At 37.6% G+C, this 16,857-nt stretch overlaps 1 protein-coding gene across 1 annotated transcript; it reads left to right on the forward strand.

The window, feature by feature from the left end:
- Positions 1–2,944: 2,944 nt before the first annotated feature.
- LOC124271137 lies at positions 2,945–6,012 on the forward strand. The gene is made up of 6 exons (XM_046706204.1): positions 2,945–3,103; positions 3,503–3,564; positions 3,865–3,994; positions 4,127–4,174; positions 5,266–5,385; positions 5,963–6,012. The coding sequence occupies exons 1-6, from the start codon at positions 3,061–3,063 to the stop codon at positions 6,010–6,012; spliced, it is 453 nt and encodes a 150-aa protein (XP_046562160.1). The 5' UTR covers positions 2,945–3,060.
- Positions 6,013–16,857: the final 10,845 nt, after the last annotated feature.

The raw sequence follows: 16,857 nt of genomic DNA on the forward strand, positions 1-16,857 counted from the left end.
CTCTGCTCAATGGTTTAATTATTTCAATCGATAATTGGTTTACTTATCTAAAGATACTAACAAACCTTTGTTCGATATCTGAGATCTGACTTGCCAAAGAGTCCACCCATTCCTGTTTTGTTGTATGTTTCATACATCATTATAATAACTGACTGTATGTTTACAATACACAAACTATACACGACAGTTCAAACATTCGAAACAGCCGAAACACAACCTACCCATTGGTTAACGATATAACCAATCTCTGTTCATTCTGCTGAGTCACCAAATGTTCCCTTCAGAAATTTAGGCCACGTCCCATCACCTGTCACCTGTCCTTCCTATGTGACAGGTATATCATAAAAACGATTGGTCATACATAACAAATGATCAACCACTGTAATGAGCAATTGAGATAGTAAGGAGTCTTTCAGGAACGTGATCCAATCCCATCACATGACGCTTTGTATCAAGCGTCCACTCTGACTTAGCCAGAGTCCCACCTAAAAGGTCTTGTTAAAACAACATTGCACTATGGCTAGGTGAGAGATGCGAGCCAGGTAATTAGCACTAGCCACCGAAGCGTGAGCTTTTGTTCAAGGGCTATAGTCTATATTATATCTACAGTGTGACAAGATTAAAGAAATATGCGAGTGTGCGTTTTGTAATAATTGTAAAATCAAAATTTGGTTTAACATATATATTTATGTGTCTCAGACAAAATAACATTTATGCGATTAACACGATTACAAAAGTACATGACATCATCTGGGTAATACCATACTGAGCATCAATAATACATATCAGTGTACATGTATCTCCCTTAAACACATTTCATGAACCACAAATATCACTAACTGAGCATTTTGTTAAAACAAACTATAACTCATATGGACGAAGTGTTATCAGAACTCTAACTCCAGTCAGCCAAACCCCCCACTCTGGCTTTGTGAGAGACCAGTTTTTACAGAATCTGGCTAAGTGAGAGGACACCGTATCAAGTCAAGACAAAGGAAAATGTATATGCATGGTAATATATGGTTGCAGTGATGAAACAAAGTGACAAAGTATGAATCTGTTCCATCTTACTTCATATTCATATTGGTACTGTCCTTGAGATATATGCAATATTAATAGATGTTTTGTAAAATTAAACCTCACGCAAAGGTATGAGAGAGAGACAGTTTGTTTATGTATGTCTCGTGTCTTACATACAAGAAATACACACAAATGTTAATTACACATAAATGTTCGATTCGCCAAAGGTCTACAGGAGAAACTTGCAATAAAATTACATATAACGTTGCAATATATGACAGCACACCTGCTATCTTTCAACATATACCTTTACGACACAGTTGAACAATCAAGACTTGTTTGAATGACTAGACAGTTTCCTGTTTAATCCCCTAGGTGTGTAGAACACTAATTAGTCTCACCACAGCGAGCCAGGCAATCAGTGAGGGGCTCCAGGTGTTGAGCAGTGAAGCGACTCTCTGGCTTAATGAGTTCATGGTGGCAACACCAAATATATTATGTCATGAAACATCAAATTTCAACTCCAATCATGCCTGTTAAAACACACACTAGCCTTTTTTATCATAAGACTTTGAAGGTAATAACCCCAATCTCATTACGGTGCTTTTACAAACAGGGGAAATAGTGTACATTCTCAATTAACACCTGTCGCAAAGATTTGTGTTCATTAACAGTGTTATGCAACGGGTGTATTCACGAAATCTCATGCACTTTAACAGTAGATTTGTTGTGTTGTCAAAGATGCGAGGTTTGACAAATACTCAAATGAATTTCCTTTTAATAAATCACAGTGTAACTAAATTAATGTGACCATTTACAAGAATCATGTTACATGTTTCATTTTATATCAAATTAATTTCCATAGAAACCAGGACACAAAGTCACAGATGATTCCACAGACAGGCATACATTTGGAAGATAAGCATAACATAAGCAAGCAAATGATACATATAACTTTAATAGAAATTTCACGAATCTCACTAATTGAGCTTTTTGTTGAAACAAACTATGAGACCAGTTTTTACAGAATCTGACTTAGTGAGAGGACACCGGGTGAAAGAGGAAATGTCCAAGCCAACAATGTCACAAGTGGACTCTCATTTGTCCTTTTATGTTAAACATGCATAAATCGATAAATTACTAATAATACATAAAACATAACATACATAACTGTGTATGTCACAATAATCAATGTCCCTGTGGCTTGTTATTAGAAGTTGGAAGTCAGATATGGCATGTCGGACATCCAAAAGTGAAACTCTGTATTTACGTTTATTTAATGGTTGTTGTATTTGATATGCCATTCATATGATAGTTCATATGACGCCACATGCTTCAATTGAATTATGTATTACAAATTGTGTGGGACCGGTGTTCATATAAAGTGTAAAATTGTTCAAATTCATTTTTATGAATAATAATAAAAACGAAACAAAAAAGCCCCACCCCCTGAATACATGGAGATGTTTGGAGTTGTATGGAGAACTGCAATATAATTACTAAACAAAAAACATTCCCTCAGTTGTGAAGGCCGTGCGATATTGGTATAAACAATCAAACAAGCCCAGTGGACCAAGCCTCATAATCCATGACATACCCCTTAAAATAAACAACGTGCCTGACTGGCAAACAACGATACCATTTGTATGACATATATTTCTTTACTTGCTCCACAAATTGTTGTATGCACTGCCCATTGTATTTCTTCCAACAAATACAGTAGGGACATTCGTTAAGATTTGAGATGCGTTCACAAGGTGTGTATGCTAATAAATTTAAGAATCATGAGAAGAGGGTTTTAATTAGTGACATCCGGACTGTTTCGAAATACAGTAACAGGTTATTCAAGCCAGATGAAACCAGCAGAAAGTTGGAGAAGCTGCAGATGGGAGGAGCAACTCATATGTAAGTGGATGAACTCATAGTTCTGAATATATATATGAACACCCGATAGGAAAATGCAGTCCATTATCGCACATCAATATACTGAATTTTGTGCTATCGTAAATTTGAGATTTTGCATCTACGAAGCCGTCCAGAATGTCTGTCAGCGATATCTCTTTAGAAGACGCTATCAGCTCAGGTAAGTATATTATTGATTACACACGATATCAGTAAGGCAATCCTGATGATGCAATGTGCTCCTTCAACAGTACAGTTGTTGAGAAATGTTACACTCAAGACTACCATACCAAATAATGACTATTTAGTATATTGAATCACAATTTGAAAACAAAGTAACAGACCGACTAATTGGCTGTTCAAACCTTTAATGGATGTCATAAAAGTTCTCCTGGGGCTTGTCAGGATAGCAGGTTGAATATACTCCCTAATTAACACCGGCTATTTTTCTGTGGGACTGTACAGTGGCCAGAACGGTAAACCAAAGATCTGTATGTCGAATTGATATTTCAAAATATGTCCTATCCCTATTTTGAATCGGAGACAGTACATTATCTTGTATGCTATGTTTGTGTTCCAGGGAGTGAATACCAAATAGACACAGACCAAACTAGTACGACAGACTCTGCCAAAGGCAACCAGGTAATTACGGTGTCACAACTGCATATTCTTAACATGGTCAAATGCTACTTCTACCATGTATTACTTACTGTACTTACTGTCAGTGAAATCAAACCTCATTCTATCTCAACTAATGATAATCTTAATGTCCTGAAAGAAGGGAAACATATATTCTGACTTCTCTGTCCAGACAACAGCAAACGTGTTCACTTTTTCTATCTGAGTCGATGAAAGAAAACTTGTGAAGGTATGACCAATATCCATTGTTTATTTCATTATCATGGTTCAAAATGTTGTATAAGAATGCAACTGAATTTTCAGAAATCCGGTCACCAATCACGTCCGCGAGCGACAAGAATGAAAATCAGACAACAGCGAGCAGCGGTGCCGTTCACGTCTACTCCTACGGCAACGGCCTGTGCAAATGCAGCAGCTTCATTCCTGTTATCAGGTACTTTCTCTCCGATGTTTCAATGGGTGTTCCCTCTGAATGTAGTTCCAGTAATTGTAATATAACGTGGCTTCTTTGATGGTTATGCATTTGATGTTTACGTGTGTCACAGGCTAATGTTTCTAATTACAGACTGCGAAACTGAAGACGATCATCAGTTTAACCTTGACAAGAGATGCTGTAAGTAGCGTTTATATATAGCAGGATTATACAAATTAGTTACTAATATAACAATATACTTTATCTTATCATTTTACGGGAAGTGCTTGGCTATAACAAAATAGCGACTTACTTCAGTCAACTGTCCTGATATAGAGTTTGCAAAATATTCCACGTTTTAGAAGGTACAGTTTACACATGAACTGAAGTATCGTAAAACAAATTTGTAATGCCGAAAAGGTTATTGTCAAGATTTCAAGAAACGAAGAAACTCCGTGAAATTCTTAAAGGTCACATGCAACGTAAAATACAACTTTGCAGATTCTGATACCTTTGGAATTACTGAAACAAGTCATCAAAAATGCAAATTCAACTCATAAAGTTGGAAAAAAATGCGATGAAAAAAGCCAGCTAAGTCGGAGTTCAAACGATTCACTAAATTTCCACTAGCGCTGGGGGAACAAGTGCTTTCAACAGCTGCGCTCACAACGCATGCGCAGTGAGCAGGTTCGCGGAGCTTGAAACACGATGCATATCAGGATTATATATATACAAACAAGTAAATAATATCCTCGTTGCATAAACAAAAAAACATGTTGATTGTGGTAAGCAAACAAAACTCAATCTGCCTGCCTGTCTGCTCACGACAATATGCAACACACAATTTCAATGTCACTGACAACATGCAATTTGAACTTAACACCTATCGGGCTTATTACGCCATAAACAAAACCGAATGAGTGCATCAGCTAATGAACCAATAAAACGACCCCGTTACACATGAGTGCAATCACACCCGCTCTGACTGGGTTCGGTATGTTTGATTTTTTGGATGCATGTGAATTTTAACAAAACTTTGCACCAAAACGCAGCTGTTCTCATGCACGATATTTGCACACGATTTTCAGTTATTTGATGCATGATCCTCGTGCAATTCATCTGCATAAGGTTTGCAGTTGGTTCCCAAAAGTTGTTGGAGAAATTCATCTTTGATGTAACCATATATTCATATCATACAGTGAGTGCTTTATTTGAGTCTAAACTTTTGATGGGTAGTATATGACATCAGGACGACAAGGCAGTTCTTCAGCAAATAACTTTGAATTGTACAGTTTCAGAGAAGCAACACACGGAAGATATTCTACAGATAATGGAAGATGAAGCTGATGGAGGACAAAATGTGGATTGCTATTGGTGCCCTGAGACGAGATGTCGCAATGAGAGATCGACAGGTATGGTGTAGCGCTAAATCACCGAGTTATAGTTATTTGTTTTTCTTTTGCGGTTATACACTTGTACATTATCTGAGTGTATGTTCCACTTGAAAGAAGCTTCCCGGAGAGGCCACCTGTCTATTACTTAAATAATTAACTAATCAACAGAGATCAAGGTTATTACATCCCTACGGCTTACGATCAACTAATCAAGCCTAATCAAGAATAACCCACCTTTCTCCACTGGCTTCAATCATCTCCTATCACAACAAGCCCCATGTCAACACACTGCACATTAACCTCCTCTACTGTATAAACACATACCCGTCATGTATATAATTCTCCTTGTGCATACATTGTGCATCATTTGCTTGATAACGGTGTTAGAATCTACACCGAAACGTCGCATCCACTGCAACAAAGAAGTTGTCATATCCATAAAAGTTCTTGATCCTCATCATACCAGCTTCTAAATGCCACTTAAAGAAGTAATCAAGGTGTGAACGTGGGGGGCAGTTTTGGAAAATGTACTAGTTGTCAAAACAAAGAGTTACTCTGCAAGAAAGTATGTCATTTTCAGTAATTTCATTTGCAGATTGCAGATATGCAAAAACAACTGGAGAGACTGCAGAGAGGAAGGGATAGTCAAGAACCAGTGACTGGAAACAAACAGAAAGCAACTAACCATGCAAAGGTGTTTCTGCTGCCATTTCAGTAACTTTTGGTAATGATTTTTAGACGATTCAGTGTTCTGACACACTTGAGTGAGTTAATATTTACTGTCACATCGGCAATATTGCAGCCATATCGTGCCGCTGACACGCAAGTCATATTTATCGGAATGTTGTATTTTTTCCCATAAATCTTTTACAGGCAACTGTGAGGCAGGCACTTCAGAATGCAGAGACTGCTGGAGGGATGGCTCTAAATCCACAATACAAGTATGAATATACTATATATATATATATATATATATATATACACTAAATTCAAGAGTTTCAATGCATTAAACCGTTCAACAAATGCAACTTCAGGTAGAATTACGACAATCTTGACTCTTGAGTGATAACTTTGTCTTCCACAAGACAATAAATTTAGAACTTTAAATTCAGGTTGGAAGCAGAGCAGAACAAAAGGAAGTTGTGGACTATGCTTGGAACTTTGCTAAGACAGCACTCCCTGCTATTCCGCGCCCTGAATTTCAAGGTATTGCAGTTTTGCTATACAGTTCTTAATCAGTTAATGATGCATTTACATGCGTCACTGCACAGCCATAAATAAGCAAGACCCACTATAATGTAATGATAATTCTCATTTCTTGACTTTCCGAAAGTGATTTTTGTTGCGTAGTACAAAACCTGTTATGTTCATGGGCGATTTTTTTAACCATTGTATTTTGTGATGACTTCGTTAGATATGTAATATTCATGCGTTTTCTGCCACTGTATTGCATTTTTTTGTTCAGTTGCTATGAAAAGATGTCTACAGACAAAGAAGGAAAGGGCCTCAAGACAGAAATGTGGCAGCCGAACAAAGCGGAATGATGACATGAGAAAATACTCTAGAAAATCTACAGTAAGTAAAAATAAAAACACAACAAGGTGTCCTAACTGACTTGACTCACTCATCAATTAACATGTTAATTGATGAACCTTAACTGACATGACTCACTCATCACTCAACAAGGGATTAGGCCTTGTCAATTAGTGAATCTTAACTGAAATGACTCACTTATCAATTAACAAGGGATTATGTATTGTTAAACATTGAGTTTTTGTTAGAGGCTGAACATGGCCAATAAATATTAACTATTAACTGTGTTCAAATCCACTAAACATGCAACTATCGATATTACTGACCATAAGATTATCAGAATAGCCATTAATTCAATTATCACGTTGGTTTTACACTCACTTTACCTATATGGAAATATAAGTATGAGCATATTGGTTTGTTTTCTTCAGAAGAGTCGTAACAGAGTGAAGGGTATTCGAAAAGCTGACCTCCCAGCCACAAAAAGACCAAGTATGAAGAGGCTTTGAAGAATGTTCAACTCATGTCATCGGAAGAAAGTGATATTGACGAAGGTGGCTTCAGATATTTTATTGTGCGACCGAAGGTCGAGTCACGAGAACTGATGTCAGCAAAGAGGCTTGCTGATGAAACTTTTCAACAGTTGCAAGGTCAAGGGGCCATCCCAAAGGCAAAGGCGTGTCCGTGGACCACCGTCCAAAACCAACATCCCAAGAATGATTAATGATCTGTCATGGGTCAACACTGAGTATGGAATGTTTTAGATAAGTGGAGAAAGTTTACGTCGCTTTTAACAATGTTCCAGCAATAATTAATTAAGTTGACGTGTCTGGTGGCTGGTGTATAATATATAGTATAATATATCTTCTATAATATATATATTATATAGGATGAAATAGATCAGATCATTATAATAGCATAAATGACGCTTTAATGTATATATAATGCCATTATAATGATCTGATCTATTTCATCCTAAATAGTTTTTCTTTCATCCAATGTTTTGAAGCTCAAATGATAACATGGAAGTGTTACTATTCCAATCCATTCTTCAAATGGTCCAACAATATAGTCATTATGGTTACCACCGGCCTGCTGTTTAATTACTATCAAGTTGGATGATATATTAAATTATGCGCACAAACCCACACAAAATATCTGTGATTTGTGAATTCTGTTTTGACAAGGAAATATAAGAATCATTATATAAACTATGTTCCCTCCCTCTGAGAGGAGCATGACATTATTTATTCATTTTTTGATAATTTTATTTGCATAATAATGGGGCTATCAAAACTTGAAACAAACTCCTGTATACTACCATTGCGCCAATATTGCGATATTGACCATGGAACAATGTTAAAGGTCACATGCAACGTAAAATACAACTTTGCAGATTCTGATACCTTTTGGTATGGAGTTACCGAAACAAATCATAAAAAATGCAAATTCAACTTATAAAGTTGTTAAAAACGCGATTAAAAAAGCCCGCGAAATCGGAGTTCAAACGATTCACTGAATTTCCCCGAAACTGGGGAAAATTGGTTTCAACAGCTGCGCTGCTCTCATAACGCATGCGCAGTGAATAGGTTCATGGAGCTTGAAATAAGATGCATATATCCTGATTATATGTAGGCCTACACAAAGAAGTAAATAATGTACTCGTTACATAAAATAACATATTGATTGCAAACAAAACTCAATGTCTGTTTCAATAACACCTATATGTCTGCCTGCCTGCCTGTCTGCTAATGACAATATGCAATACACATCTTCAATCACTGACCACATGCAATTTGAACTTAACGCGTATCGGGCCATAAACACAGGTAAATGAGCCAATAAAATCATCTCCGTTACAGTTGAGTGCACGCACACTGGCTCAGACTGGGTTCGGTATCCCGGCTATCACTGACTGCTTCGTTTCGAGAGAAGTAAACCGAAGTATAAAATATTGCACTTTGATTTGCGATTATGGGCTTATAATTTGTTTATTTGTTTTTCTTAAGCAGCAATGCGTTGTATATATCATGAATAAGTGAAAACTGTGTTTTAATTATGTTCGATTTTTTTTTTTTTGTTGCATGTGACCTTTAAGTTCAGTCGGTAAAAAATGCCAGGTTCCTCGTTCACACATACATAGAAACTAAAACCTTATCACAAAACCAAATGCAAGATGTCCCTCGTTTAGAAAGCAAAGCGAATTTTAACAGATCAAGTTATCCTAAGATGGCAAGAAGATAAACGTTCCAGCCCTAAGGGGTTTCTATATTCAATATTTAAAAAACCCACTGTCTTTTGAAAAATACCTTCTATTTCCAAAATCTATACATGACCCTATTTTGAAGTTTAGAACCTCAAATTTAAATCTTACAATCGAAACTGGCAGAACATACCGAGAGAAGAAAGATTATGTAGACTATGTAATTGCAACTTAGTTGGTGACGAATTTCATTATCTTTTTTAAATGCACGTCACTTAATTCTTACAGAAAATCAAAGCTAAGCAAGCTAAGCAACTATTAGCAAGGTCATATTTAAACTTAGCAACTGTCTATCACTTTTTATCTCTCATTTGTATAAATTGTTACATAAATAACTCATCATCATGACGCATGTCCATATGTATACACATTTGTAAATATTGTATAGTTAAATGCTCTTGTACCACCGATGGTGGTTTTATGAGAATAAAGAAGTTGAAGTTGTAAGAGGCATATAAACTGGGAACTGGGTTATCCTTCCAGAGGCTGTTTTAACTGTTCACTTGCTAATTAACAAGACAGCAGGCCTTGTTAATTGGTGAATCTTAACGGCCTTGATAAGGTCGTTGGGCGTACATTTACCATCACCCATCGGTTATCTCCCCTTGTGGACATATAAAAATTGGAAATTAATCAACATACAACCAAGTTGAACCAACTTGTTTATGCTGAAAGATGTACATCGAAATGTATGCAATAATCAGGTATTGTTATCACATACGTGGTATGATGCCTTATGTATCCCCATACTGTTTAATGCAGTATAAGTGAAATCTGCTTCAGTGTGCCAATGACCGATCTATTGAAGTTTTACTTTAGTGAATGCTACCTAACAAAATGATCTGAGATTAAACGTCTCACTGAAAATTTGTGTAATCTTATCTCAGGTACTAAGAAATACTGAATGTTTACGTAATACATATAAATCTACCGGTACCAGGTTGATGTGTCTGGCCATGAGTAAACTAACAATGTCATAGTGATTATATAATTTTTAATTTCACCATTACATGAGTCATTAAAGCCTCATTTATGCCATTATAATGTTCTCTGATCCATTTCATCATAAAGAGTAATTATTTCATTCAATGTTTAGAGGCGCAAATGATAACCTGAAAATGTTGCTGTTCAAGTTCATTTTGTAGCGTGATATTATTCAGTGGTCCAACCAGTATAGTCATAAAGGCTACAAACAGCCTGATTTTAATGACTATAAAGTTGTTAATTGGTTAATCTACGGCCTTGATTCGCTCATCAAGTAACGAGGGTCAGGTCTTTCGGCGTACATTTACCATCACCCACCAGTTATCTCCCCTTGTGCACATATCCAATAATTGGAAACGTATGGATATCTCATGTATCCATTTTGGATATGTCTTGGAAACATCATCTTTCCAAGATTGGAAATGTCTTGGAAACATCATCTTTCCAAGACATTTCCAAGCTTGGAAACATGCATTTTTTTTCCAGTGAATTTGTGTTGAAAAGAAAAAGGAAACAATGAAGGAATTCGAGTGCAAGTTTACTCACAACCAACTTCTGACGGGGTTGACTGACCGAATACGATTACGTCGTCGAACAATTCAAGTGACGTCACACGGAACGTGACGATATTCGACCTTGGCCATAGCCTGCACCATGTCAAACTATGCCAGACACAACGTCAGTTTTCAGTGTTCGGTTTTGGTTTAACAACAACGTTAATAGTGCAATTGTTAAGGCTAGCACCAGCAAGAAAGCCAATATTACCGCTATTTAAGGCGGAAATTCGGGGTGCTTTGACTTGTTTGCCCCTGAATATCTGCCAGTCCAAAGCCAAAGTCGAATGAACCTACGCACCCTCTATGACGTCACTTGACAACAGAACTGATAGTGGCCCGTTGTTAAGGCTGAGCGGTCCAATATCTTTTGCAGCGGCCCGCAAATTTCTGATAACAGGAGGGCCGTTTCATGAGAATTCCATGTATTTTAGCTATAAATTTGTGATAGAATCTATATCTTTATCCAAGCAAATTTAATCTCAACTTACGAGTTCACAATCGCTGCAACGTCTTCCCATGTACTGATTTTTTTCTTGTTGTGATGTTGTTCTTGTCCGACTGACCCCGTCCAGTTTTCCGAAGAGACTCTCCCTCTTGGTCACCTCTTCGATGAGTATCGTCTCCTCTTGAGGGGTCCAGTTGGATCTTCTCTTCGGTGTCTGAGCTTTGCTCCGCCATACTGACAGCTGAGTGACTCAGTCAGAAGATATTCCAGCACCTGTTTGAGTTGACAAACAAACTACTAATACGTAACTTCTGCCCATACCGTAAAACCACTAAAATTCCCGCGACAGGGATAAAAGCTTCAATTGACTTGTTTGGAATGTCTGAGCAGGTGTAAACTAGTGTAAACTTTCTAGTAAACTTCTGCTCAATTAATGAAGTGTGACCGAACATGACTAGATGATTCTAAAATTGCCATGGCAGCTGTCTTAGTCTTAGTCTTAGCTGAGATTTTGCTCCGACAGTTTCATGATCCAGTCTTATCTAAAATCTTAGCTAAGCAATTTCATAATTTAGACTTAAGATTTTTTCATGAGGAAATCCAGAGGAGGATTATGGCACCACCAGGGTGAGTAGGCAAGTTGTATTGAGAAATGAATTTTCCATGCCATTGGGATTTACAGGACGCGAATTCCGGCGTCATATACCCAGCTAACATGACATTACTGGGCCCGTACTGGTATTATAAAGACCACGATACAGGCTTGATAACGGATCTCAGTACCGGACCAGTAACGTTTTGCACATTGGCGCGGAAATGGCCCAGTACAAATAGCAACACACTGGCGTTGTACTGGCAGTGTACTGGTCTTGTACTGGCCCCGTAAGAGATTTTGTGTACTGGTACCATAGCACTTTTACATTCTGGACCCTTTTGTATGAAACAACACTAGACCTGTGTCAGCCTTGACCAAGGAGACTAAATCTACATTGCTCCAGTCCATGGCCACCCAGCTGTTAAGTGGGCACTGTGAGCGAGGCGACGCGCCTCCCCCAGAGGATGCACTCAAAATTTCATGTATCATGATGTAAATAGACAGTGCAAATGTACACGAACTATGACCATTGTTCCCCCAAAGGAATCTCGGTTACATTTAAAATTTTATAACAGCAGACTGTTAACTGGCACGAGTTGAACAATTGATACAGTGCTAGGATTCATCTATAAAACATGTCACTAATGTGACTAATTGGAAGCAAAACCCCTCTGTATTCAATTTGCTAAACATGCGAAAAGGAGCACCACTTGCTCAAGGACAAAATTGGGTTTTTTAACCAACCTTTTCAGGTATTGGAGAAAATTTTCAAAGGGAAATGCAGAAAATGCATCAAGTGGGCCATGACGTCTTACATCCTCAGCGAGATGCACTAAGCCATGGACGTTGTAAACTACCTGATCTGTACCATAAAGCTGACAGAAATGGTGAACAAAAGAGACAAGAAGTTCTTGTGCGTAATCTGCGTACACATTGCAAAATATAGGATTCACAAGAATACCGATTGCAGTTGACAGAAGCATGAAGTTTTTGTACATCTCATTTTGTATCTTGCCCCTCAATACTAAAGGTCCAGTATAAAGCAAAAAAAGCCAAAACTCGGTTGCTTTCCATCTATCAACTTCAGAAAGTGCCCTTGGTTTTCGTGCAAACTCATGTGGCATGTAACAAGTAAGGCACATCAAGGCCTCTGATATTAAGGTTTTCGTTTGGGAGCCTAGACGACAGTGAAGGGGTCCTTTTCTCCAAATCCAAAGCAAGCGTTTCATGACACCACGACATACCATATGCATGTAGTCAAGTGTGAATTGCGTCACCATGCCAATAGACAACTGCCTCATAGGATTTGGGCCTGTATGATGATCTTCATCTACCATCTCATGAAAGGCTACATCTGTTCTTAAGGGTGCATCAGTTTCTAAGAACACCATTTTCCCTTGATAGGTACCACTCTGTGTACACTTTTCACATCCTGAATAACCAGAATGAGATTTAACCCTTTTAATGAAAGCTCGAGCCGGTGCATCACAAACAAATGATGCTATGTTCACTTTATATATCTTTCCATTGTACACCAAACCATCAGATTGCAACCCCACCATTTCACTGACAAAGTCACTCAGAAATGTTTCAGGGTTAGATGGCTTATGATTTCCTGAAAACAAGCCAATGATGAATGGATCCGATTGACCCTTGTCTTGAATCAGGCCTAAAATTGGCCAAAACTGATCATTTGTACTCTTAAACAAGGGAAGACCATCAACATTTATTTGTATTAGAATGGTATCTAACATTTGTGAGTGAGTATCCGATGACAACTTCAAAAGAATGTTGGATTTCACACCAATATGATAGTGTTGGCCCCACCTGCAATATTCTTAATACCATCTACTTTTCCTGTTTGTAACAAGGTTCTGGGGTCTTTTGGAAGCAATGGGTGAAATTGCTTAAGCGCGGACAGTAAATGCCCGAGAGCAGTATGATAAATGTTGTATTTCACTGCCCAGTGTGAAAGAATTTCAAACAATTGCCCATCAACATCATCATCACAATCAAGCTCATCTTCACAACCACCTTCACAATCAGTATCATCATCACTTCCATTTGCATGTTGATCATTTCCAGACTGGTAGGTGAAAGAAAATCCAGCACCATCTGTGTTTATAACACTACTACTACAATTTAAATCTGTGTAGTTAGTTGAATAATAGTCTGTACATGTACCAGGTGGAGAATATGTTCTTTGTTGTATATAAGGTGAAATATGTTCCCTTGTGTCTGTTTCTGTCTGTAAAACCCCTTGTTGAATAATCTGTATGTTTTCTCTTAGCTTAGATTCTATTTTCCTTCGTTTTGTCAAGTACGACATTACTGTAGTTAGATTGTGGTAAAGGAACTGCACGCAGATTTTGAATGTGGAAGGAAAAACAGTTTTGTTTGGAGCAAAACTGAATGGACCCAAAGTGGTAATAGACCTTTTCCAGTACACCTTTATAGTAGGCTTAAAGTTACATATGATTTATATGTTGTTTTCAAAGAATACCTACATAATTGGCCAAATGTTTTCCTGACACCTCAACCCCTCACCTCCAGCAGACGACAAAATGACGGGCACATTTTTAACCCACAATGCAATTCAATTTACCCACAATGCACCATTTACGTTGTGGCCCTTTAGTGGCCCCGTACCGTATTTCATTACTGTGCCAGTACCGGACCAATAACTTTGTCCTATACTGTATGCAGCATACTGGCCCAGTAACGTAAGACAATGCCTTTAAACAATGTGATGTTGCGACTGGGCCAGTATTAAAACGATACAGTTAAGACAGTACTGTAAAATACATAACGGGCCATTTAGGTTAATACTTAATGCCGTTACTGAAGTTACAAGTGGCGAAGGGAGCCGTTATTGGCCCAGTTATGTCATGTTTGCTGGGTACGCATAAAATATGACAATGGACGCTACAAAATATATTTGCGCGTCCACAGGGACTCAGAAAAAGTCTAAATACTTTACAATACGTTATCACGGAGTTTGCTTATAGGTGGGTTATGGTATTATTTGCAATTTAATTACTGTAACTATGTGATGATCATGATACACAATACAATAACAGTAGCAATGGTAATATTTAAGTGTCTGGGACCCCCATTTTGTTGTCCAGGACCCCTGAAATTTAAGAGTATGAGTCCCAGGGACCTTCAAATACAGGAATCCATGTAAATCCTTGCCCGACTCAATCATTAATTTCACATTGTATGTATTATTTTAAAAGTACCAGGATTTGAACTTTGGTGCATTGCTTGGCACACTGATGTAAGGGACATAACTCTTCAATGGTATAGTGTGTGTATAATTGTATAAGTGAGATAACTCTGTTTTGTTTTAAGCCTGTGACATTTCTGAAAGTAATTGTCATTCTCTTATCACAATTTTGCGGTTCATGTACAGTTCTCTTTCTAAGACAAGTACATTGTGTATTTTCTCAGTGTATATTTCCATTTGAAGTAAATGGTCTCTTAGTATCATTTGAATACGCTATGAATAGGCATGAGAATGACAATTTTCAAAGGCATTATTTGGTGAGTGAGTGGGTTAATATTTATCGGCAATATTGCAGCCATATCGTGACGAGATATTTTAATAAGAGAAGTCATTTACAAGTTTGTACAATGTTTTAATTTGGGCGTATTCTTCTATGTTCGAAGGTATTTTAGGTTAAAGAATTCACGCTTTGAAGGGTACATTATTTGAATTAAGTTATTAATGGTATTTTACACTATAAAATAGCCACTGAAAGATTAAGATGCAGCAATTGCTTTAGGCTAGCCAAAAAGTGTACGACCCTCCAATAACCCACGTGAAGAAAGACTGTGCACCTACTACTATTCTAATAATATATCTCTCATTGAGGATGCATATCATGTAATGATGGTTTATGATCCGTGCAGCCAAGAACGACAACAGCTATCCATCGACAAGTTCATAAACCTGAAGTCTATGAAAAACAAAAAGACTGTTAAATAAATCGGAAAATATCTCAGTAAAGTTCCAAAGCTACGCAATTAATTCTGCATTATATATGCATAATCTATACCCAAATTCCTGTGTGTGTATGGGCTAGGCTAGCTATTCATGAAACGTAGCACTATGACCTTCTTAGGCCCGTTTTTCATACATTGGTTATGTATGATCAAAGTTACGAATTCTTAGGGCTACGAACGTTTCGAAAATAAGGGCACTGAGGTCTTAAAAATTGAGTAAATTCTCTCTGCCTGTTATTAAGCATACAAAGATATTCTAAAGAACTCCAGTCAAGGTGTTGAGACATTTAAAAGTACATCCACATCAATGTGAAATCCTTCATTGGATCATGTGACAGTTTCGTGCATGTTTGCAAATGCTTTGTGTAGTCTTTTTCAATTACCAAGTAAACGGAATTGTGAATTTGCAACGAGTTACAACTGTTCATTCTTCAGACTGGCGTCAAATTAACCTCATGCCATGTTGCCAAGGCAAGAGGAGGATTCTCGCAACAATTCTGGAGGCTCGTGTGCGATCCTGTCTCCTGCTGTCAGACTTGTAGACTGGCCCTTCTCATTACACCAGCTGACTGCAGAGTAGTGTTGGCAATTGGTTGAAATATCACAATTGATGATTGTTTCATTACCAACGAACAATCATCGAAAAATATTGGTTAGCGTCTTTTTTCAGATTTCCTATCCAGGTTGTTATTGCAGATATGTATAACATGATGCAACTTCCTGCTTTAAAGTGATGACTAATATATCATGAACATAGACTTCCCCGGAGTCTTCAAGAAATATTCAGTCATGACTTTTCAGTCAGTGAAGTGAGTTTTCTAAGAATTAAACACGTTTTCATGCTCTGACAACTTCAACGATATGTTCCATTGTCTTTCAAGTATTGCAAAGACTAAAACAGTAGTTCCAAAATCGTTTATGTTCGATTATGAAAAAATGTGATCGATTGCTTGGTTGTTTAGTCACTGCGACCAATCTTCGATTATTTCAATTAATCGGACCACCACCGCTTCAGAGGGAGATTCAGCATTATTCGTTCACGTGGACTCATCCATCAATGTCAAAGTGGAGTGCGAGTGAGTGAGTTTAGTTTTACGCCGCACTC

This window comes from Haliotis rubra, unplaced genomic scaffold (genome assembly GCF_003918875.1).
Source record: "Haliotis rubra isolate DU_JTF1 unplaced genomic scaffold, ASM391887v1 Scf1579, whole genome shotgun sequence".
In the NCBI taxonomy this organism is placed as follows: Eukaryota; Metazoa; Mollusca; class Gastropoda; order Lepetellida; family Haliotidae; genus Haliotis; species Haliotis rubra.